Source organism: Aplysia californica, unplaced genomic scaffold (assembly GCF_000002075.1).
Source record: "Aplysia californica isolate F4 #8 unplaced genomic scaffold, AplCal3.0 scaffold00248, whole genome shotgun sequence".
Classification (NCBI taxonomy): Eukaryota; Metazoa; Mollusca; class Gastropoda; order Aplysiida; family Aplysiidae; genus Aplysia; species Aplysia californica.
In genome coordinates, this window is record NW_004797518.1 from 516,982 (window position 1) to 542,614 (window position 25,633).

The 25,633-nt window shown below is 38.5% G+C and overlaps 1 protein-coding gene across 1 annotated transcript in view; it reads left to right on the top strand.

The window, feature by feature from the left end:
- LOC101852935 (U4/U6.U5 tri-snRNP-associated protein 1) overlaps positions 1–25,633 on the top strand; it is a 27,483-nt gene continuing 1,850 nt past the window's right edge. The window contains exons 1-20 of the mRNA XM_005100458.3: positions 1–473; positions 7,282–7,339; positions 9,867–9,916; positions 10,469–10,604; positions 11,285–11,390; positions 11,723–11,803; positions 12,593–12,689; positions 13,144–13,289; positions 14,143–14,215; positions 16,180–16,253; positions 16,870–16,929; positions 17,261–17,385; positions 17,863–18,020; positions 18,775–18,908; positions 20,148–20,306; positions 21,057–21,164; positions 22,051–22,132; positions 23,094–23,193; positions 23,985–24,213; positions 25,484–25,602. Coding sequence (XP_005100515.1) covers positions 182–473; positions 7,282–7,339; positions 9,867–9,916; positions 10,469–10,604; positions 11,285–11,390; positions 11,723–11,803; positions 12,593–12,689; positions 13,144–13,289; positions 14,143–14,215; positions 16,180–16,253; positions 16,870–16,929; positions 17,261–17,385; positions 17,863–18,020; positions 18,775–18,908; positions 20,148–20,306; positions 21,057–21,164; positions 22,051–22,132; positions 23,094–23,193; positions 23,985–24,213; positions 25,484–25,602 — 2,387 coding nt within the window. The 5' untranslated portion in view covers positions 1–181. The remainder of the gene's footprint in view (positions 474–7,281; positions 7,340–9,866; positions 9,917–10,468; positions 10,605–11,284; positions 11,391–11,722; positions 11,804–12,592; positions 12,690–13,143; positions 13,290–14,142; positions 14,216–16,179; positions 16,254–16,869; positions 16,930–17,260; positions 17,386–17,862; positions 18,021–18,774; positions 18,909–20,147; positions 20,307–21,056; positions 21,165–22,050; positions 22,133–23,093; positions 23,194–23,984; positions 24,214–25,483; positions 25,603–25,633) is intronic.

Sequence of the window (25,633 nt, forward strand, 5' to 3'; positions counted from 1 at the left end):
CAACTTTCCAACCCAAGTGCTTGCGCGTCGTTCCTGAAACGAAAACAAGTGGTGTAGCCTATAAAAGCAGACAGTGAGGAGATAGATCTAGATCTAGATCTAGTGGCTTTTGATTCAGGCGAGATTGTAAACAAACTGTGAACATTGTTGTGCCCTTTGTGGAGTCAAATAGTCATCATCAATGGGTTCTTCGAAGAAACATAAGGATAAGGACCGGGAGGGAAAGAAAAAAAGAAAGCATCGCTCGAGATCCAGGTCAAGATCAAGAGAAAGAAAAAGAAGACATCGAGACAGAAGCCGTACTCCAACGGACAACAGGGACCGAACCTCGGGAGGAGCCTCAATCGATGCTGATGTTGAATTCCTACACAGAGACGATGACTACCGTGAGGACTCACGTTATGACAACAGGAATAGGAGTGAGATGTCTTACGACTATCAGCAGGCACCACAGGAGAGTACGCAGCAAACAGGTGATTACCATACACCCCTCTGACTCAGATTCACTGAGCTCTTGCAGGGTTTCCCTCGCCAATTGACTAGATCTAGATCTAGATCTAATCTAGATAATCTATGTCTAGATATAGATTTGGCCGTGTTTTGTTGGGGGTTTTTTTTTAGGCCACCTCTATTCTCACCCCGGGTACGAATAGCGCAGGTGAGTCTTTTGGCTATTCTCACCCGGTGGGCGTTCACCTTTATGAAAGTGGCTATTCTCACCCGCCCGGAAGTTCTCGCAAGATCTACTCCTCCCCTCTTCTCTCTCTCTCTCTGTCTCTTTCTGAATACTGTCTATCGGTGAGGACGATCAAATTGACCGAAACAAAGTTAAAAAATGATGTTAAAACACAAAAGTAAATTAATTTGGTTGTCTACAAAGATGCTACGGCTATTTAACTTTTCGAATCGAGCCGAACTACGCGGGTCGCCATTTTGTTTTGTTCTCTCTCTTTCTCTCTCTCACTCTCTCTCTCCACTGCCCACAGACAAAATTGTACGCTTTTAGTAGGCTACAAGTAGGCCTACAGTTGTAATGGAATGTTTGTTCACAGCACAGAATTCTACAATTTTTCTGTTATCACAGTGTAGAATTCTGTGGTTTTGGGTGAACGCAAAATTTGTTGGCCTAGATCTAGGCTATAACGGTGAACGCGCACCGGGTGAGAATTGCCAAAAGACTCGCCTGCACTATTCTCATCCCGGGTGAGAATAGAGGTGGCCTCACCGTTAAAGCCTAGGCTAGTAGTAGGCCAACCAGTGAAGCGTTCACCCTGAACCACAGAATTCTACACTGTGATAACAGAATTATAGAATTCTGTGCTGTGAACAAACGTTCTAGATCTATTACTACTGTTAGTGTTAGCCTAAAAGTGTGCAATTTTGTCTGTGGGCAGTGGAGAGAGAGAGAGGAGTAGCAAGAGAACTTCTGGGCAAAACAAAATGGCGACCCGCGTAGTTCGGTTCGATTCGAAAAGTTAAATAGCCGTAGCATCTTTGTAGACAACCAAATTAATTTAGTTTTCTTGTTTAAAATCATTTTTTAATTAACTTTGTTTTGGTCAATTTGATCGTCCACACCAATAGACAGTATTCAGAAAGAGAGAGAGAGGGGAGGAGTAGATCTTGCGAGAACTTCCGGGCAAAAGAAAATGGCTACCCGCGTAGTTCGGCTCGATTCGAAAAGTTAATAAAATAGCCATAGCATCTTTGAAGACGATCAAATTAGCTTACTTTTGTGCTATAACGTAATTTTTTCTTGGCTTTTATCAATTTGATCATCCACACCGATAGACAGTATTCCAAAATGAGGAAAAACAGGTCTTGTTTCACACTGGGTGAGAATAGCCTACGCTGGCAAGTCTCACCCGGGGTGAGAGGTAGATCGTATTTCTATTCTCACCCCGGGTGAGAATAGCCACTTCCTTTTTTTAAATTTGTGTTATCGTTTTTATATAAACAATCTCAGCTATTCTCGTTCCTTAAATTTGGAGACTAGATCTAGATCTAGACGTCTAGATCTAGATTCTAGATCTAGTCGACTTGTGATGTCCCGGCCCAGGTGGCCGCAATTTTGGCAAAGTCAGTCAGGGAATCGCTAGATTGGGCACTTTTTCCCCAGTTTTGGCCCCAATAGTAGGCTAGGGGGGTTTCAGGGCAAGCCCCCTGACCTAATAAAAACATAGAGGCCTGCCCCCCTAAATTTTTTATCATAATTTGTTGTTTTGCAGATAGGCTTGATATCTCTCGCTCTCCGAGCATCAAACATAGCCTGTAATAGATCTAGATCAAGGCTCAAATAAGTGGGTGGAAACTGCCGAAAATGCGCCCAACAGGGCTGCCTAAATCTACCGATTTTTCCGGTAGATACCGATTTTTGGCCTGTTCTACCGACATACCGATAAAGTGTCCAAACTACCGGATTTTCGATGGGTGCTGAGAGAATAAAGAGAAAAAAATAACATTCTGCAGTGCTTCCATTCTTCTTTATTTTTACAGAAATCCGTACATTCTGAAATCTCCGTACTTGCCGCATCATCATATCAACTCCATGTGTTGAGAGAGAGAGAGAGAGAGAAAGATCAGCACTTTCCTCCGTAACTTGTCAGATATTTACAGCAACTCCTGGCCATAAGTTGTATTAGAAACTGCCAGATTGCGCATTTCGTACACTTGACCATTGTCTATCTGTACCGTTCGGTCGACAATAGTTTTTCACGTGCATATCGGCTGAAATCTGTCTACTCACGATATATAATCTTCCTCCTTCTTTTCATTCATTCTTTCTTTCTGTCTGTCTTCAGTTTTTTGCTACGGCTGGAAAATCTGTGCACTTAATTCATTTATCTAGAAAACAGAATTATGAATGTAGAAGGAAAATCGGTATCGAAGCAAAACATTCTAAAATCTGTCTTGGTCTAGAAAATTGGTCAGTGCCAAACGCTGGGGGACTGCGGGAATTTATTACCCGGGAATCTGAAAAAAAAATAGTTTAGACCCGCAAAAATGCACAAAGTCCTTGAAACCAAATCTGAAAAGGCCACCGAGTTCATATTTTACCGGTCGCGTTTTTTATATTACGTTCGGCTCTCCCCAGTCCCGGAGTACGTTTCACGCGAATGAGCGGCTATGGCGGCAGGCGGAACTGTAGGTGTAATACTGAGACTCCATCGGGAAAATCAAAATCTACTTTCGCTTTCGTTACTGCTCAGAAATGTCCGATGATAGTTCGTTAACGTTAGATTTACAGTTAATAAAAATTTGTAACCTGCAGTTTGTGCATAATAAAAAACACAGTGTAGCCCTAAAAATTAAATCGATATTCTCACTGATGTCACTATAATGACAAAAAAAGGGAGAAAAAGAAAACACGCGTCCTCCGATTTCTCGACTGTCGGGCCCGTCATCGTGACCGGTCAATGAACCTGTGAGAGTTCGTGAGTACGCCGTGAGCAAAGGACCGGCTGGTGGTTGTTGGGGAAAACCTAATCAAAGTTCATTCAAAGTAGAAGTGTTGCAGGGCGTCGGAATTGAGGGGAGGCGTTTGACGCAATAAAGTCTACGGCAGCAGGAGAAGGCAAGAAACTGATGCTAAAATGAAAACGATAAGTGGAAGTGGTTTTGACATTCGACAGTCGAGTGCGTAAATGAGGGAACATTAGAGCATAGGCTTGATGATTGTATCTTCAAGGTTGGTGTTCCCGGATTTGTCGGATTTGTCCGTGATGACAAATTGAATAGTGGCAATGAGGAAATGCCATTTTCAACCCTCGGAAAGCTCAATGTTGGATGCCTGCATCATGATGGCTTGTTGCTGTTAAATACTGGTACTGTGATTTAGCATTTTGAAAAAAATCAATACTTAGTCCATGATGCAGTGATTCACTGATTGCCAGGTTTTCATCGTCACTACATCCCATGCTCTCTTTTATTTTCACTTTTTGCTCTGCCGTGAGCCTAACTATAAAGGTTTTATAAATAAGTTTTGTCTTGCATGCTTTTTAAAATCCGTGATTGCTGAAACCAAACATGGTTTTGGCAGTTGATGTTCTTCTTGCCTCTCTTCAGGCCCAGATCAGGATTCATTTTGTATTTTTAGGGTAAAACAAGTTAAAATTAATTGTCTGTCATACCTAAGTCACGAAGGACTTAACAGTGTCCTATGCTAATGTCGGGAAATATGTTTTAATATAGTTTCTATTGGTATGGGCTAGGGGTTTTGAAGTCAGTTTGGCAATCACCCTGCACTCTATTCCTGATTCAATACTGAATGATAGGTGCCTTGAACGATAGTCCATAAAATGATTTTAAAAAACAACGTCGCCTCATTACATTATTACATACACACTATTCATCGTAACTTGTGCACACCCATACGCCCCCTTCCTTCCCCACGCACATATATAAACACATGCGAGAGCATGGCAACATGCACACAGACACACACACACACACACACACACACACACACACATACACACACACACACACACACAAATGTGCATGCACAAACAAGTTTTCAAGATATAATTACCCAATAACACGGAAAGCAAACGCGTTCGATGGGGCAACAATCATCTCTTTTTTTTTCTTCTTTGTCTTTGTACTACCTGATTTTGGGCCAATCTACCTGAAAATAACCCTGATTCTACCTGAAATGGGAACTTTGAGGTAGGCAGCCCTGGCCCAATCTGGAGATTCCCTGACTGATTTTGCCGAAATGACCGCCTCCTGAGTTGGGACATCACAACTGGACTAGTGCCAAATTTACCGTCAATGTTGTACACAGACACACGCACAGCGCACATATGCACTTACACACAATCGCACACGCACAGCCCAAGCAGTCGGCAATGAAACTTAGATCTAGTGACGTAGCCATAGCTCTCCAAGCATCAAAGCCACGGTGAGATCTAGTCAACTGGTGAGCTCACAAGAATTGCTGAGATTGTATTAAAAAATACTGTATAAAATAAAAGATAACGCAAATTACTTTTTTTAAAGGCCGTCTTTATTCGGACTCGAGTCCGAATATGAAAAAATGTTAATCGGACTCGGGTCCGGAAAAAAGGGAGTGTCTTTGTTTTATATATCTAACGTTCAGTGCTTCCAATTTTCCGCCATTTTTTAGTTTCCCCCACACCTTTTCTGCCGATCCAATGCCCGCCGCCTCACTGATACGCCCCCCCTCCCCCACCCCCCATGTTTCCCACTTTCTTTGTTGTAGAAAAAGGTAAAATTGAAGATTAGCAGACCACCTGGCACCTGCATATTATGAGCTGTGTATTAAAAAAAAGACCGATTCGTTCAAATACACAAGCCTGTGTCATCTCGATTGTTTACCAAGAAAAAGTTGTGTTGCTGTGTAGAGCTGAGCATACGGCAACTTTTGATTCCATCGGCCAGCGCACAATTCATTACGTAGATCTACGTCAAGACTAGCTTATTATTGTAATAATGATCAGTTGCCGGGGGAAAAAAGACTGACGCTTATGCGACGTTTTATGCCCGGACCGATAGTGCCCCCCCCCCCCCCCCCCTCGACATGCACACAGCCACACGTGTGCAGGCCGCCCATCCGACCTCGACACACGCTAACGAGCCATCTTTAATTGCTTCTGATGACCTCTTGACAAATAAACATTTATTAGAAGCGCTATAACTTTTCAGGCCGGCCTCAAATTCATCATAAGATAAAAACTCGGCTCCTGCACAAAACGCCATTTTGCCCGAAGTGATACCGGTCTCTACCCAGCCTGAGGCGAGTCACGAGTGAGGCAGGACAGGAAGCCGGAGTCACGAGTCACAGGAAGTCAGAAGTGATGTCATGCTGGAGAAGAATCAGAGTCCGAATAACATTTTTTCATATTCGGACTCGAGTCCGAATAGTCATTTCGTTTTTTAAAAACAAACACGGAGAGATCTAGTCAACCGGCGGGAAAACCCCCGGAAGATGACAAAAATAGATGGCTGAACTACATCATCTATATTTAGGCCAATCACAGAGGTATGGTAGGTGCTCGCTGTAGCTTCATTTCAACTTAAGTTTCAGAAGGCGATTGATTGAAGTGAATTGACATTTTGAATTGTCATGCCATTGCTTGTTTGGTTCTGATCTGATTACTTGCACTATCCTGAGGGTGTTGGATTTAAAGTTAAAATTTCACCTCTTTTTTAAAAACAAAAATACATTTGTTGACTGTTTCTTTCTGTTTAGAGAGCTGAAAGTCACTTGCTTTTATTTATAAGCCTGTGGCTATGCGTACGGCCCTCCCTCCCGTACACATAGCCTCGTGGCTATGCGTACGGCCCTCATGCGTACGGACCTTAGATTTAGATAGAAGTAGAAGCACGCTCACGGCTTTGATAATCGCTCATCTGGACCGCGTCACTTTATCGATCGATATCTTGGCCAAGACGAAGATTGTGTATAACAAGATAGTTCCATCCTCTATAATTGAACCAATTTTAAAACTGACTTTGGGATCAGAGTTACCCTACTTGTGTGAAAATATAATACTATAATAAAAGTGAAAGTAACAAACTGTGCTATTCCTATTCTTCTTTTTCTGGTGAAAGGAAAGAGAGCTTCAAAACAAAGACTGCAGCGTCATCTGAACCAATGTGCAGACTTTCGCGGGCGCCTTTTTGGCTGAGTGAACTATTTTGTTATGGACGATCTTTGGCCAAGAGACGCTCTACGAGATCAAGATAACTTGCAAAGTCATTGGTCCCTATTTATAACTTGGACCTGTAATTTACTACATCATTTTCCATAAGGAATGCTGAAATTTTCCATTGAAAAAGGTCAGCGTCTATGCCTTTTATAGCTGCGTGCTTCCCAATCGAAGTAGGTCATCCCTATATATATATATAGGGCCTTAGCGCTTCTCGGGTAGCCCGGCTCACGCCCTTTATAAAGGGCCTGCGCGATTCCAGGGTTTAAGTTTGTCCACCTGTAGAGTCTTGTTTGATAGTTTATTTGCCGCCAACAGAGCCTACTTATTATATTATAGTGAAGTGGTGGAGAACATGGGACTTCGTCACTTTTCTTTTTTACGAAACCTCAAAGGAAAAAGTATCGGAATTTTTCTCTATATGGCTTTCTGGAAAGTATTAAAATATTTCCAAAGAATCTGGGGGGTGGGGGGGTTATAGTATATTTATACTAGAGAGTTTTAGATCCTTAAACTGTTAAAATCAATTTGCAAGGTTACAATGAATGTACTTCTTGTGTTTTCTTAGATGTGAAAAAAAAGTCTCAAGTCCATTTTTTTTATCCAGGTGCTCAAGAGCCGCGATCGTCAGGGGATGGTTCCAGTCTAAGTATCGAAGAAACCAAGTAAGTTTGGCAGTTTAATTTAACTCATGTTGGGGTTTTTTTTGAGTGTGTGTGATTTTTTTTGTTTTGTTTTAGGGAGTGGGGTGTATTTTTTTTTTAAATTCAGATTGAGGGTCTTCATCAGCAATGGCAGCCCATTCATTCAACTTCATCTGAATGAGTTGCCACCTGGTGATTACTGTATCTTCATTCTTATGCACTTAGTGGAAGTAAAAATGTATTCTGACTGCTGACATTGACTCTGACACACTTTCCGCACAAGAAATATAAACAAAGCTGTTAAATGTTAAGGTCATTATATATATGAGAAATGTTGGGTCTATAGCAAAAAAACACCGACAAATTTATTTAAATATTACTTTACCGGGTAGTTTGATTTTTCTAAACAGTGTCCACCCACGCAGCATGCAGAGCGCACAACACATGTCCCCACGGACCAGGATGCTGATGGGCTACATCAGTATTGTATATATAAGTAGCTCGGCAAAAAGTCCCCAACCATTTTGAAATTTTCAACATACTGAGAAAATTGAAAGCGATAATCACATGTTCTCCAAAAAAGGATTAGATTCGGAACTGAAAAAATTAGATCTAGCTCATTCATCACCTGCTTTCTCACCATGGCATAAGAATAGTGTAAAGCAGCACTCATGCTAGCCTGGTCTACTCTACATTTTTCAAAAAAGATTACTTTAATTGTTGTGTATACAAACTGAATTTCGACCTCAAAAGCCACACAAACCATTCAGAAAGGAAATTTAACTTTAACAAGTGCATAGAGGTCTAAAAGGAAATCATTGCTGCAACGTTTTTGTTGCTGTAGTGTATATGACACTGTCGCCAATTGGTGTCCCGTGCAGCATGGTATGGGTAAGGGACGGCTTGTTACCGTTGCCGGTCGGCGTCCGATGGGGGCAAAGTGTTAAACAACAAGTGTGATCAGCAGCCACAGTGATTGTCAGTTTGTGTGCCCAATTTGATGTCAAAACATGCTTGTTGGTATATTTATAATTATAATAAGGTATTTGAAAGGATTGCTGTTCATTTAATGGGCTGGTGTGCATTGTATAAGCTGTCAAATTTTTATTTTGTTTTGAAGCATTTAGAGCAAACAAGGAGTGGGTGCTAAAGAAATACTTTATATTATTATTATTACTGCATACTTGCTTTTATTAACTTTTGTTGTACTGTGGGTATCGCATTCAACGAGGTTGCCAGGACCGGCTTGTTGTCCTCGTTTGATCCGACCTCTCGTTGAACGTGACTAAGGCTAAAGAAAAGAAAGGAGACAAGTTATATATTACCCGATGTACCAATTCTAGTAATTAAAACAGCTGTTCCCCCTGATGACGAAAATCTCGAACAGCATCAGTGTGCGCATGTTTGAGCTGTGTTCTGACCATCATTTCTGCATTTTAAAATATTTTTTTTCCCTGAACACTTCTCGTGTGGAAACATACCCTCTCACATCTGGGCATAGATCTAAATAAAGTAAAGGCGGGAGCCTAGATTTTCTGATCAGGGGTAGAAAAGAAAATTGAAAAAAAAATGAAGGTCTCGATCTAGACCTCCCCATCCAGAGTTCATCCAGTTTCGCACAACCTGCATTGCGTTCGCACCCACCCCCTCCCATCCCTACCGTAGGCTAACCCTCGCCCATCCTCTTGGATTTGGCGCCCATTTAACAAGGCACACCAGATCTAGCAATACAATGCTTTTTGGAATCGAGGATGGGCCTTGTGCTTCGTGTGAGATAGAGAGAAAGGAGAAAATATCTTCACTTTTGGGGCCGTTAATTGCTTTTATTTGGTTATCGCGACATCGTTGAAAGCAACTTCGGTCTGTTTGCAACCTCGTTGGAGTTGATATTCATTTACAAAGATATATATAGAGGAAAAAATCGGGGATTAAAGATTGCCTCGTTGGAGCCGACTTCTCGTTGAATGTGACCTTGTTGAATGCGACACCCACTGTAGTCAAGCCTGCCATTATTGGAATCCTGTGAGAGAAAACAGCAGCAGGCCCAACAAGTTTTGGTCAGGTTGACCTACTCCCTGCATTTTTTTACTGACAGTCTGTGGCCAGCTTTTACAGGAAAGGGTTAAAATCGAACTTGGCAAATTCTGTAAGCTGTGTTAGTAATCTAAAATGGCAAATTATGTAAAGTGTGTTTGTGACACTGGAACGTAGTGAAAGCAAGGGGTGTAAAATTGACCGTTTCTTATTGTAAGGCACTCCTTGAAAGAGATGTTAAGTTGGTATTTGTGTAGGATAAAACTGAATTGTAATGCTCTTCCTGCTCTAAGCTAAGAGTAAATGATACATTTAGCGTAAACAAATTATTCATGCTGATACAGTAAAACCGCACATGTAGTTGGAGGGAGCCACTGGTTGGTCATACTTCTTTTTTACCCCTTTGTTGTTTCTGTTTGTCTTTCATTTTCACTCTTATAAATGACCTAATTGCCTTGATGCACTGTCTTTACAGGAACTGACTTGAGTAAAACTTTACCTTTTCTTTCATCAGTCGATTGAGAGCAAAACTTGGCTTGAAGCCTCTTGATGTACCAGAGAAAGGTAAGTTAAAAATTAAATTGGTTTTAACTGTTGTCGCTATTGTCATTTAAGTCAAGCTTCCATGTGTCTGCAACGTGCATATTTATAGATTATTTTCGTAGCAGGCATAGTCTTTCTTCTAAAACTATATCATCAGTCATATCATGTGTATAAATATAAATAGAAAAAAACCACTGGGGATGTTAGTCTATTTCTATTGTCAATAGAGCTCATTTGCTGACAGTTCTTATCATGAGCAATTCTGTTTCACCTTCAAGTTCAAGCATATCACTGCATTTTGTCTTACTGCAACTATATTTTAAAAAATGTAAACCATGTTTCAATTCGTTGCTTTGTTTTTGTAGCAGCAGTTGCATGTTTTCTTTGGCTTGCTTGTGATACACATCCTTTGATGGCATGGCATTGATTTTGTCATAAAATACCTTCAGCTGTAAAGGAAACTGTTGGTTGCAATTGCGTTTGAATTGTATCTGAAGTTTTTTAAGCATGTTTTGGCATGGAGATTTATGCACAGTTACGTATTTGTAATAACGATAATCATATTTTGTGCAGGAGAAGATGGAAAGCCTAAGAAGACAGATGCTGTTCATGCCCCACCCATCAATTTAGCACAGAAAAAGAAGACAGAAGCCCTCAAGGAGAAAATGACAAACAGGAAAACCCAGCGTGAAATTCAGTCAAAATTAGGGTAGGTTCTGCAAGTGCATTAATAGTTTTAGTTTGTATTTTCAGAATTTTGTCAAGATAACATGCCTGTATTGTAGACAATGCTTCATAAAAGCTCGGACGTGTTGGACAAATTATCTTGGCTTCAATTTGGCCATATCGATCATTTTTTCTGTCTGTTTCCATTTTAGATGTACTGAAGGCTTGGATGTTAGAAAAACTGAAAAATAATGATAGCACTATTCTTTTATCGCACGCACATACTGCATGCGCACGTACGCATGCACAGCGCACACAGACACACAAAAACACACACACACACACACACACACACACACACACACACACACACACACACACACACACACAAGCTCCTGCATCTGCATCATCTACTGAAATTCTAGTAAGTGATGCTTCAGCAACATATTAAATGTTGTCTACAGGCTGCCTTCTTTTATATATATATACATAAATTTTTAAAGTTTATTCCTTACCAGCACGCAGTTTCCACGAGAAGATTATTGCCCATCTTATTTATAATTAGTTTTTATTGGTATAACCACGATAGATGTAATGATGATAAGAAGACTCATGCTTTTGAATATTTTTGTAAGTTTCTGGTCAAATCTACTGATGACAAGTTGTTTGTTCACTTTTTGTGCCATCTTTTTTCAACAAACTTTGTTTCCCTACACCCCACAGAAAAGTGAAAGGTCTAGGGGAGAGCGACTCAGATGAAGACAATACCAGTTCCTGGGTAATCAAAAGTAGGAAACTGCAGAAAGAGAGAGATATGGCTGAGAAAAGAGTAAGGAACAGTTATCATTATGCTTTTGCCAGTATGTTCCTAAATTTAATGTAGTGATGTATTCTTATTGTATTTTGACCTATTTTTCTGTCTGAGGTGGTTTTCATAAATTTTCTTGACCATGGAAGAATACTTTATTTTGCTGTAAAATGCCTCAAGCATACGAAATAAATGTAAAATGGTTATACCATTGTCAATTGTCATTATGCTCGTTTGAACTATGCTTCATTTTGAAAGTTTTTTTTTACAAGTTGATCTTTACTCACAAGTTTCTTTTTGGTGAGGATCCATAGTGAATAGTCTCACTGAATGGGGTTTTTTTTTGCCAACAGGCTAAAATGCTTGAAGAAATGGATGAAGACTTTGGAATTGGTAATCTCGTTGAGCAAGAATTCCAGAAAGACACAAGAAAGGTTTGTCTTTTTACCATTTCTGTTCTTTTGTTCAATACTGTACAGACTATATATTATATTGTGTTGGATTCTCAATACAGGGATGGTGTCAGATTTGAGTGTCAAATTTGTTCTTCATGTTCTTCATGCATAACAAAACTCATTTCTCTGTTTGTCTGAAATCATGTGTAAAATGGAATGCTGAATTGCATGCTCAAGGGGTTTGAGCTACTCTTCAGTCTGATTGTGCCAAATTCTATGTTAATTTTAGAAAGCTTTTTTTTTTACCATTGCAACAAATATATTGAAATCAGCTTAGAAATAGTCTGTTACCTATTGTAGTAATAGCAATAATATTCTGTTTAGTACTTTCGTTAGTCTGATGAATTATGAACAAAAATAAATTATTTTGCATTTAGTGGCCTTAAAGTTAATGATCCTATTGTGCTCTCTCTCTCTCTGTCTCTCTCTTTCCCTCTCTCTCTCTCTCTCTGTGTCTCTCCCTTCCCCCCCCCCTCTCTCTCTCTCTCTCTCTCTCTCTCTCTCTCTCTCTCTCTCTCTCTCTCTCTCTCTCTCTCACACACACACACACACACACACACACACACACATGCGAAAGGTTAAATGCGAAGTCTCACTGTACACTATTGCCATAGTATTCTCATACAAAGTGTATCTATGTAGCTCTGCTCTTTGTTCAAATGAATTCACAATATCACTGTGGACATTTCGAGCTCCTAAAAACACGCCCATGTACAAAGAAGAGTATACACTGTAGCCATATTTATGTTTTTAATTTGTTTTTCCCAGGGTTACTCTTCACAGGACCTAAGTGGTTTAAAAGTTGAACATGGCCTGGACAAATTTACAGAAGGAAGAAATGTTATTCTCACTTTGAAAGACAGAGGTATGACTGGTATAAAATCTAATGCATATCAAAACAGAACTTTTGTATGAAGTTTTATTTTGAGCTTATTAAAGAAAATTGAACTAAGTATAAGAATCAAAACAAATTGTGTGGGCTTTATTTTTTAAAAAGATAATGATGGTAAGATGAGTCATATGTGAAACATTTTTATTTTTACTTATTTATTTTAGATACACTTATTTATCCGAATTGAGTATTTGCCTTGTTTCCTAAAGAAAAATGTTGAAGTTTAAGCTACAGACTTAATGTGATATGGTAGCTCTGCGATTTGCTTCCAGCAAATTCTAATTGTTCTAGAGGTTAATTTTCTCCTGTAACATAAGACGATAACAGAGATTGTTACTCAGAAGCTAGTTTTTTTTTTGTATTGATTTTATTTTTCTGAATAGAAAGCTATTTGGTCCTTGCACAATTTCTTTTTTTTTCCTTTCAGGTGTTCTTGATGAAGAGGAAGAGGGAGATGTACTTGTGAATGTGAACATTGAAGATGATGAAAAGGCAGAGAAAAATGTTGACAACAAAAAGAAGAAGCCAGACTACAAACCGTATGATGAACCACAGTATGATGAGTATGGAATGGTAAGTTTCTTATGGTAGATGAAAATGTTATAATCATAAACAACAGTAAACACAGCAAATTCTTTTTATTCTTTTATTAACAGGCACATATTTGATATACATGAAGTTTTTATTGCTCTCTCTCTCTCTCTCTCTCTCTCTCTCTCTCTCTCTCTCTCTGTCTCTCTCTCTCTCCCTCCCTCTGTCTCTCTCTCTCTCTCTCTCTCCCTCTCTCTTCCCCCCCCCTCTCTCTCTCTCTCTCTCCCTCTCTCTTCCCCCCCCCTCTCTCTCTCTCTCTCTCTCTCTCTCTCTCTCTCTCTCTCTCCCTCTCTCTCTCTCTCTTTCTAGCAAATTTGTTACGCCAGTTATTGTTATACGCATTCTTACTTTTTTAAAAATAGAACACTTCGTTTTGTTTTGAACAATTTCAACACAGATGACAGACATCTGTTCAAACAAAATGTACATTGTGTGTACATTATTATGAAAACAAACTTCTATAATGAATATAATGTTGTAACATTGCACAACATGGGCTTTCGGAAAATTATAGTCAAAATTTTTAGTAAAACTAACAAAAAAAAGAAAGATCTCTTTTTGCAATCGGAAAACTTGGTTTTAAGGGCAATGCATGCTTCTAGTTGTTGTCAAGGTAACCGTTGCTCAATACAAGCGTATACATCTATGACCCCACCACAGGGTGAACCCGATGATCTCAGTTATAGAATTCATATCACAATCAAGGACATTGGCAGCTTTCAATTTTTTTCTGATAACAAAAACGTTGAAAAGGTCTTTTGAATGTGACACTGTATGCTTCCAAAAAGAAGTTGTCTCATATTCTTCAAATGCTCGTCCTTCCTTTTCTTTGCAGATGAAGCCTTCCAACATGCTTGAGAAATATGATGAAGAGATAGATGGAGCAAAGAAAGAATCATTCACCTTAGGTTTGTACATCAGATTTTCTTACTTTGTTAGTATGGGCATTAATAGTTTTAGTATGTATTTTCAGAGTTTTTGTCAAGATAACATGCCTGTATTGTAGACAATGCTTCATAAAAGCTCGGACGTGTTGGACAAATTATCTCATTCTGAGATGCATGATTGTCCAATGATTTACATTGCAAGTATCCTTGCCTTTGAACCAGTTTCTAGGCCTGGGTTGCTGTAGAGTCAGGAATGGAGATTTATTTAGAGGTCTTGCCTTTTAGATAACTTGAGATATGTTGAAAGGGCCGTGGACTTTTTATACAGAATAACTTCATCTTTTTAAATTGTCACAACAAACACATTTTTAATCATACTGTCAGGGTTGAGTGCCATCTGTGGAAAATGTCTCAAGAACACTTCTTCAAATTCAAAACCTGAAAAAGTATGAAAACAATTCAGTTTTGAATATAAAAAAGTGTTGGGCTATTTGTTTTAATTCGTCACCTTTGGAGCTGATGATTTGGTCAAAGCAGGTTGCTTTCCAAGCTTTTCGTGTTCCTGCCTCTGCATACTCAGAGACTGTTCTGGAGTCCAGTGAAAAACAAAGTCCTATGCCTGTGTACTCCGCTCTTGCCGTGATGGAAGTCACAGAAAACACAATTGAAGTTGGTTGCTAATTCGTTCATCACAGAAATTAGCAACCACCTTCAACTTGGCTTTTTGCATGCTCTTGCAGGCTGTGATAAGTTTTTTCTTGACATTTTGATGACCTTCGAAGAAATATTTGGTGCAAGCACGAACAGCTTAATTTGCTGTACAGCTCCTTTTCACTCGCACATTTAACTGGCAGATAAGCTGGGCTACTGTTTTATTAACCACCATAGTAACCAGACTTAAGATGTATAGAGATACGTGCGCGCCATTTACTCAAGAATGTCCATCAGCCTGCCCACACTGAAATGGACCCTCATGAAGAGGGGCGAGGAAGCATGGAGCATCCCGTCTTCCAAAGACCCCATGTTCTAGATTCAAGTAATTCAATTTACTCAAGAAGAGAATTCAGTAAAGAAAACAGACAGGGGTGACTTATCTAAAAAGTGAATGAGGAAAAAAAAACTACCCACGCAAGTATTGATCGTCTCTTAAGCTTTTGTTTGGAAAAAAACATCTCAATTACTAAAATGATGGCATTTAGTTAGGCAACTTTGGAGGAGCTTATTTCAACCAAAAATTTGAAGATATGAAAACAATATTCTTAGAAAGCAATCTGAGAAATTAATGACTGCCCTTTAGAAAGACACATTAAACGTTAATTAAAAGCACTGTACTCTCCCAAAGTTGGACTCTTCATGTGTAAAACAAATCCATTGCTTTTGTTAATTGATGAAGAGTTTCTTCCAAGGAAACGTTTTGCCTGAAAAAAAAGAATTTTCCAAGACAGCTTTCAAAAGAGAAAGTAAATGCAATATTTATTAATAATAGTTACACAGTTTCTTGAAAATATTGTTTTGTGAATTTTACCTGAATATTCTTTATCTGGACTCTGATTAATGTTTGATAAAAATGAGAAATAACTAATTTGTAGTCATTCATTCAGATGATGGGGTTAATGTATTGGAATGTGCAGAACAGCTGGCAAAAGATTAAAACACTGTTGATGGTGCTGTGTAAGGCATGATAGAACCGAAAAGGGTTGCTAAACAGTCTTTGGTTTGTGTTAGCAGCTCCCTCCGGTTGTGTCACAGCCTGTGTTTTTCTTGAGCGGGTTCAGCAAAACCTTAAGAGAGATGTCCGTGAGGTGATGCCAAATCTAGCGTGTGAAGCAATAAGTAGAATTGAGATTTGGAAATGAAACTAGATGTGAATGTTACTCAGAAAAAAAGCGCCTTTTTGTTAATCAGACGCTCTATATGCATTCTGTTATTATTATTTTTATTATTATTTTGAGGGGTTTTTTTCTCTCTGTTTTTTCTAATGACAGGTTCAAGAGGCCATTATGATGCGTCCGAGGAAAAGCGGATGGCAGAAATCAGACAGCAATTGAGGGCTCAGGGTGTAAGTAGGAGGCTCTCTGTTTATTTTGAGATCACTGGCAAGAGCTGTTGCTTCTTCTTTTGTTACTTCAGCTAGGTCTTTGATTCGTAATATTTTTGGGGGGGTTTTTCAAGTGATAAGGAGAAGTTCACTTAATCTTTTGTAAAAAGGTAGAGTGAGGAAGATCTGTATCTGAATACACATCCACTTTTACTATTTTAGTTTTTTTATGCTTTTTTTTTTAAAAAAAATTTTAATTTAAATTTCTGATTAATCTGAAATATTTTAAAATATCCGTTTTTTTTAAGACAATATCTTTGAGCTTGCCCCCCTCCCCCGAAATGGTGTTTTGCAACTAATCTATACTGTCACTTGAGTTTTGTGGGGAGAATGTGTATATTTAGAGTGTGTTCACTTTGAACGGCACTTATTTTGCACATTTATTGTGTGGGCCCACTGAAATTTCTTCGTTTTCAGCCCCTTGCTGTTATTGTCACTGCTGTTGCACTCTCTTTAATGCGTTTTACTTTATTTGTCATTGTTCTCAATTTTTATGAAATGCCTCAGTTGCACTAAAAAGTTTAATGATGTATGGACTTGATGTCTCTTTATGAACAGTTGTCTCAAATATTTCCAGGAAAGTCTCCTTGGTCCTGCCCCAACTCTGGCTGTGGAATACATGACAAAGGAAGAAGTGGTACGTAATTTCCCTTCTCTGTAACTTTACTTGTAGTGTTTTATGGCGCTGTGGACACAGTAAAGATCATTTCGAAGAAAGGCTGCTTCGAACCTGCCTGTCAGGGTCAACCTGGGCTGAGGGGACTACTACACCCAAAGTTAGAGTCTAGAGCAGTTTATTTCCAAAGTTATGGAAGAAATGATTTTGGTTGAATTACGTGTACTATGTCCTTTAAATAATATTCGTGCCCTTTTCTTTTTATTGCAGCCTACTGACAATGCGTAGTGAAATATGAAGTGATTATTTAACCTGGAATTTTTAGCTCATTTGTCATCTATTAATTTTACAGAAAGCAGCCACTTTCAAAAAGACCAAAAAGAAAGTGAGGAAGATCAGAAAGAAGGATATTTTGAAAGCTGACGATTTGTTGCCTTTAGCCGAAGAAACAACTGCTTCAGAGGATTATGGGTCTAGGTAGGTGAAACTGATGTGGTCTCGATTGCAGAATTGCTATTCAAAGTTTCAAGCTTCATTTTAAAATATTTCTAAAATATTGATACATTTAAAAGTTCCTGTACTAAACTAGAAAAAGAAAATGCACTTTAAATACTTTCCTGTATTCAGGCCAATTAATATTTATTCTATACTTGCCACCTTTGCAATTACTTCTTGACTAAGCTTTCACAAAAAAGTTAACTGCTTAATTTAAACCATCTTTGGTTTATTCCAAAGTAAAGAAGGGTTTTTTTGGTTCCACTCTAATTAAGACTGCATACAGTTTGTATGTTTGATTATACTGAAATAGAAACATCTTTTAAATGAATGGTGAAATGAACTGGAAGAGTGGATTAGCTATCTAGAAGCAAAAAAATCTTTATTTCATTGAAAGGAACAGAAGTGTTATGGTTGTGAACATAGACATGACTCTGACTTGCGTGTTCTGTGTAACAGGGCTCGAGGTAGGGGCAAGTTAGATGTGAAGGAAGAAGACGAGAATGGGGAAAGTGAAGAGACCAAGATGAATGTGGATGAACCAGCGTTCAGTACTGACTTGGGGAGACTGCACGCGCCATCAACGTCTGCAGTGGTGAAGCCTAAAATTGACGACGGTAAGAGTTACCTTTAGAGTTCATTCTGTAGTTATTAGCTTATGGTGGCCTTCTGCAATGTTTAAGTAGGGAACAGATTTATTGTTTCCTGGGATAGGCTAGAGCTGTGGATTAAAGTTATGTATGTCAAATGGATTTTCCAAGTCCTTTACAAAAAGTGTGTCTCTTTTTGAGTTCCCTCTTTTTTCAAAATTTTTAGTATTAACAGTTTTTCAATTGGTACTTTCTGTCTGCTGTTTTGAAAGATACATAGAACAAAGTATAGTCTATAAAAACCTGACCAAAGTTTTGTAGAGAAATGAAAGAAGCCTTTTTGTAGCAAGTGTTATAAGATGAAACAATACCTTGAAATGTGAGTTGTAGAATACCATTCGGAAGGTATTGTTTAGACTGAAGCTTGAAATGTATGCAACTGGAAACGAAATGATAATAGAATATGGTTATGACTTACATCACTGGTTTAATACTCTTACAATATAACTGATGTGTTGAAAGTTTTTGTACAGGCAAAAATAATGCCTTTTAATTGAAATGCTGACAGAAGACACAAAAGTAAGCCCACAGTACGTTTAAATTATTTGTAGTGCATGCTGACACCTGATTTTTATTGAGGATCTGCAGAAAGAATTTGGCTATGGTTTTAGAACCAAAAAAAAAAAGAGTCAGTCGTTTTTAACCACTTACACTTTTAGAGAGCATATCACCATCGTTGTGATCCTTTAATTAATCTTCTGTGGCCTGTGATGCTGTGTAGATGACGTCATCGGACCCGAAGAAGATCTCACTGGAGTGGATCTGGAGGAAGAAGAGGCACAAAATGAGCTGCATGGAATGCTGGCCAAGGCTCGCAAGCTCAATCTGAAGAAAGAGAGGAAGTCTGCAGCACAGGTGAGCCCTGAGACTGATAAATTTCCACTTGATAAGTTGAACTCTGAAGTTGCTGAAAAGGGTATTCTGATATTAACCAGTAATTGGTAACTCTCTGTGCTGAGATTAAATTGTTCTTTGTGTGTGCATGTTTGTTGGAGTAAAGTGAAGAACACTGACATGATGACAATCATATCATTAAGTGCAGGGAAGAAAGTAAAACAGAGAGAGAGAAAGAACAGAGGGGGGGGGGGGGGGGGGGGTAAGACAGACCAGTGGCATCTTCCAACCACCCACTTTGATTTTTATGAATATAGTAAGAATGAAAAATTAATATCTGATGAACAGGACAGTGCATTAATGTTATTCATAATTTCACTTTGAGGACCAATTTTACATAATCATATAACCTCAATTTTTACCACCTAAACTTTATTTTGATTATCGGTTGCTCAAACGCTTTCTATGCCTAAAAATAGTAGTAGTAGTGAAGGGTTTTACGGCGCTCGCAACTGCTAAGGTCATATGAGCGCGCGTGCCTAAAAGTATTATAGAAACTTTACTTTCATTGTACTATAATAATTTTGCTATGAAATTTAGTAGCGCAGTAGTAACAAAGCTTATTAAATTTCTAATAATGAATAAGTAGTATCTTTTCAGTCTAATGATTTAAACAACTAAGATAAAGATAATCATTTGTGTGTGCTGATCTCAGTGACACTGTTGGTAGAAAAGTGAATACCTCGTACAGTACAAACTTATCCTCCCTTTCTTTCTGGATATTTTATCCTCAGCTCAGTGCTGTGACAAGAGGTTTAGAGTTCTGCTATCAAAACAAAATGTTTTGTGGCGTCTTGGGCCATCACTTCTAAAGTGAGCAGACATTTTTTTATCTGATTGTGGGACGTAATCCTCAGTATTACTTTCAGAGTTTTCAGAGATATCACTGAAAAGACTGCACTTTCAAACCTTGTAAGGAATCCGAACTGTAAAATGTAAAAGAAAACATTTGTCTGTTGATTTGAAAAAGATTTGTTGCAAAATTGGTTACAAACATAGCAACTCGCTCAAGGTCAGGATTAAAATCTTTGTGGTTTCCAAATTATTCTTTGTCTTTTTGAAATATTGCCTATCTTCTTGTTTTGGAGTCAAATATTCAGGGTTTCAGATGTCCTATGATTGTTTTGTGCTCAAAAGAGTGTTCAACTTTCAACAAAAATCACAAACCAAGCATGAGAGTTCCTCATATATTCTCTGCAGAGCGTTGAGCAGATGGCTGTGAAATCAGAGCCCAGTGACGAAGGAGGGACAGGAGCCAACATCATTCTTAACTCCACATCAGAGTTTTGCCGAAACCTGGGAGAGATCCCAACTTATGGCTTATCTGGGAACAGAGAAGAGGACAGGGATGAACTGTTGGTATGTCTTTGCTGAGAAATAGTATACCGGTTCAATAGTTTTGTCTACAAATTGACGGGACGGTGTGAGACTCCGCCATGCGCCAATTTGAAAAGTGACGAGTGATAGTGTGGGCAGTGGAAATGTATAAAACTATTAAAGCTCAAAGAGGCCCTATAAAATTGTGGACGTCTGGAAAAAGGTTGTAGGGAAGTTTCATTGTAAGAACATTGCATCTCACATTTCAGGCAAACGTGCACACACACACACACACACACACACACACACACACACACACACACACGCACACTCAAACACACATTGTAGGAGTATGTGCTGAAGAAAGATATGCATAAAACTTCAGGTATAGTGTTCTTGTGCTTAGACTTCTTTACGACCTTGCATGTGATTTACTCTTGCACGAAAGCAGAATGGCTGAAACAATACTAATAGAAGAAAGGTATTACGTTTTTTTATTTATGGTTAGGTTCTATTCATTGATAGTATGATTATCTGTTTTTAATATGGTTTGTGTTTTATTTTTATTTGGGGAGGTTTCCCAATCACTTTTGAACTTTTTCTCAGTATCACCTTGCAGTCTGTGACTATTTGGAACTTCAAATGCATATTGGTGACACATAAATGAGTTGCTTGCTTTTGCAATGCTTGAAGTGTTAAAGTTGAGAGGGGGGGGGGGGGGGGGCTAGTGGCATGTCTTTCTCATTTCTTTTAGGTTTTTGCAGAGCAATAAAATAAACAAATTATTTTCAGGACATGGAACTTGAACTGATGGAACAAAGAAGGAAAGAGGCAGAGCAGGAAGAGACAACTGGTGGCTGGAACGAGGTGGATATTGATGAAAACCCTGTGGATATCAAGGTAAAGTAGTACTCAGTGACCTCTTCTCTGCTTGTTTTTTGTTTTGTTTATACAATGTGTTTGTGGAAGGCTGAGTATTGTTTTAAGATTAGAGAAAAAAAACAAAAAAATTGTATTTATTCCTTTTAGGAGATTTATCTCACAATGATATTTACAAATGAATATGAATATAAATCATGTTATACATGTACATCATACAAATGATATTTGGATTGATAAATTTTCAGCTTACAAAAAGTAAGAGCTTACTGAATATAGCTTGTTGGTTGGTTTTGTTTTGTTTTATCTCTTTTTTAATTCTTTTCTGTAGTGATTGGTAGATTATTGCTTAAAACTCGGTTCTGAATAATACCTTTTCTATAAACTCAGTGATCTTGTGTTATATGGCACTCTATTCATCAGTTGTGTTATTATTCTACCTTCTGAGGGAGAGGAGTGTGTGTTTGATAAAATGTATCTTTTGTTTCACTATCTTTGACAATAACTTAAATGATGACATGATTAATGTTGGTAGTGCATATTTTGTTGTTTTTGGTTTGATTAACAAGATGTGCATTTGGAGGCTGAAGTGGCAGCTTATTAAGTAAACTTAATTCATGTTAGAGCTCAGTGTAGTGTGAATGTGGCCTCATTTGACTGCATTATTCATGAATATCTAATTAGATGCTTTGAATCGGGACGTCAGTCTGGACATCAGTCTGATACTGTATGACACAGCCTATGTTTTTGTTGGATTTGGCAGGTCAGACCATTAACTTTTGTTTGTTGGAAGATTACTGAGGATATCCAGGTTTTTTTGTTACCTGTTTTAAACACTAGGATTGTTTATTTGTTCTTTGTTCGCCTAGTGAGTGTTCGTCAATTGCTACTTTTTTCCGCTGTGTAGGCTGAGGAGACATCTGTACTGGAGGAAGAGCCCATTGCCACAGATGGTATCGGAGCTGCCCTCAAGCTTGCCATGAAGAAGGGTAAGTAGAGTGGGGGTGGGGGGGGGAGAGGAGTGGTAAGGATGAGGGTAGGATGTAGAGATGAAGGGATTGGGATGGGGGGGGGGTTCTGTTCTCTAGAAACTGCTGAACATATGGGATGATGATCCAGGCGGTTTCGTCTTCTTAGACACCTTAAGTGTCTCCGTTAGACACATGTCAGAATTTTTTTATGCTCATGTACAGTCAAGAATGCATGTAGTGAACATGGACATAGCAAACATGTTTCAGTCCTAATTTTTTTTTTTATACGTGTATTTTTTTTCTCTCCCAATTAGACCGTGTACATAGCAAAATTTGCTTCTAATGAGTTTCTGTGTCCCACTGGTTTTGCTCTGTACGTTCTAGAGTGTGTGTATTTTTAGGTTCCAGAAATCTTTTTGGTCCTGTTGAAACCTCTGCTCTGGAGTTCAGAAGCGCATCAACAGCATGATTATGATATATGATCAGACAGTACTTAACAACAGTCTCTTTAAATACAAAATGCAAAATTATAACGATTATCAGATTTTTAGATCAGGTATGATTACAATTTACAGTATATTTTTATCCTTTTTCCAGAAGTACTGTTTCAGCCTCAGTTGTATGAAGCCCGCTATCGTATAAATTTTTGTGTGTCTTTTGGGGCAAATGTTTTCCATCCTCTATCGGTATGTTTTTTATCATGAATTTGCAGTGCACATGAAATGGAAATACCAGAGGAGTGTTGTGTTTAAGGAATTTTTTTTTCTAGTGTGTTACCTAGTTAATATTCTTTGGCAAAGTCCTTTACAGGAGTTTATGTATTCATAGAAATATTGAATGTTCTAAACTTTTGTCATCAGACAATTTATGTCTGCTTGTTTGTATTTAACATCAATTTCCTTTTGCTTACTTTCTCATTTTCTTAAAATTTTCGCTTTTCGGTCCATCTCACTGTGGCTTTTCATTTATCTTGCTCTAGGGTACCTGGAGGATGAGGAGCCGAAGAAACTGTCCTCAGCCTCCAACTCAGTCCTGGAGCTCCAGGCACAGAACTACACCATTCAGGACAAACGATATGAGTAAGTTTCACCATCCTTTTCATGGTTGGTAAATCTAGAAGTTACCCCCCCTTCAACACCTCCCCCCCCCCCCCATACACACACATTTCAAAGTGTTTGATGTTGTGCGAGTGCTCAACACACTGGATCACAGTGGGTTTGCAGGTATGTCTTACAGGAACTGGAAGAAGTGGGGGGTGGGGGGGGTTCTTTTTTTTTATTTGAGTTTCATAACCCCTTTACTGTTGTATCAAAAGAAAGATCAAATATAGTTCAGGTTGACAATGAGATGATATCATATTTTTATCAGTATAATGCATGTTAGTCCTGAGGTTGATTCTGGACATGACATTGATCAGTTTGAATATTGTGACTCTTTATATACCAAAAGGACTAAAGAGAACTTCAGCTTTCTTTTGTTGCTCATATTTGAGTTTAGTAAGAATAGCTTTAATATTATGAAGTTAAGTACGTGTACTCAGTGTCTTCTGCATCCTTTATTTTTGGGAAAGAATACATACATGGGTTAAACTGAGTGGTTGTTGTTTTTTTTACAGAAAACTTTTTCTGTTTTTGATTTTTTTTAATTTTCTTTTTCATGTCTTGTGAAACTGTCCTGTTGGTATTCCAGTGTTCAAAACTGTTTTTTTGTTGTTGTTTTTTTGTTGCTTTTTTGTGACATGATACTGTCACCGAATGAACAGCTTTCAAACATACTATTTGTATTTTAACGTCTGTTCTGTTTTATGTCATACTTGTAGGAGATGACATATTACAAAAAGCGTGACATATGTCTATTCTATCAATTTCAGTGATTTAGACGAGAAAAATAGGAAGCGAGACCGTTACTCTGGAGGGATGGTTTCAGAGTTCAAAGAGAAAGACTTATACAAGCCGGACGTGAAACTTGACTACGTAGACGAGAGTGGCCGTATGTTGAGTCAGAAGGAGGCTTTCAGGCAGCTTAGTCACAGGTTCCATGGCAAAGGCTCCGGCAAGAAGAAGACAGAGAAGAGAGGCAAGAAAGTAGAGGAGGAGCTAGTAAGTCAACCATTGTGCCTATTTGTTTTGCTTTGGGGGGTTTTTTTATCTTTGAAAATTGGAGTTCTGCTACTTTTTCACTTTTCTTGCTAACCTACAGGTGTTATATTTCTGAGATTTCAGTGTGTTGGGAGAGTAGTTTGTTAGCCCTAAAATGCTTTAAATAATACTCTATAAAAGTTTCTTATCTTTCTCTGTGATTTGTATTTATAGGAAATTGTGGGTGGTTGGCGGGTGCTCGTCTGGTTTGGTCCTTTTTTTGCTATCAAACATCTATCGTCCTGATCTCTCCTCCTTCTGTTTTGTGTTTGTTACACTCTTGTAACACCTCTAATCTTCGGCACTTATATGACCTTATTGTGTTGCAAGTGCCGTAAAACTCTTACTAAAAAACTAAATTATTTGAGGAATTTTTAGTCTACTTACTTTACTTTTTTATGCCTGTGACAACTTGTAGAGTTGAGGGGAGAGCAAACGTCTTTCTCTTGTTTTTTGTATCGCCTGCATGATTATAAAATAATGTCGTTCTTGACCAATGTTTTTCTGACCCCCTCTATCCATCTTTTCCTTGGCCTGCTCTTTCCTCTGTTTCCGTCTGATTTCTTGTATGCTTTGTTAGTATACGTTCAAATCGCTACATATTGTTTACAGAAATGGAAAAGGTTTCTCAATTCACTTTTTGTATTGGGTACAGCGGTAAACTGTGTCATTTAGAATAAGATTGGTGTCCATATTTAAAACAGTATCCATGAACAATGCAGTCAGTGAAGGTAACCTGCCTGTTGCAGTGTTCCTTCTGTTTAGACTCATTTTAAAAATCTTAGACTGTTGAGGGATCTGTTCTCAATTCTGGTGTGTGTGTGTATGGTTTGTACTGCACCTTTACAGTGTTCTATCGCAGAGACACATGAATGTGGAGATCCTCTACTTGTGAAGTCAAATGGCTTAAAAATCAACTCAAATATTATTGACGTAATGATCAGCATACTCTTCCTTGTTTTTATGCCCTTGTAGGGTACAAGCTCATTTGTACCATGGCCAGCTTTATGGCTAGAAATGAACTGTTCTGACAACAGAGATAATACTAAATATGCTTCTGTGTGGGTATGGTTGTCTGCTAGAGAATGTGTGAAGGTATAAGCCACTGTATATATATATATAAACGTACACTTGCATGCTTGCATCCTGTGGCTTTCCTTTTGTATACACCCTTTTGATAAATTGCCAGTCCAGATCCAGATGAACAATATATGTATTTTTGTGTCTCCAGCTGATGAAGCAGATGAGCTCGACAGACACTCCCCTCAACACTCTCAGTTTGCTTCAGGACAAGCAGCGATCGGAGAAATCACCCTACATTGTGCTCAGTGGCAGCAAAGGTTTCACGTCGTAAGTGCTAAACCTGTAACCTTTCACTGCC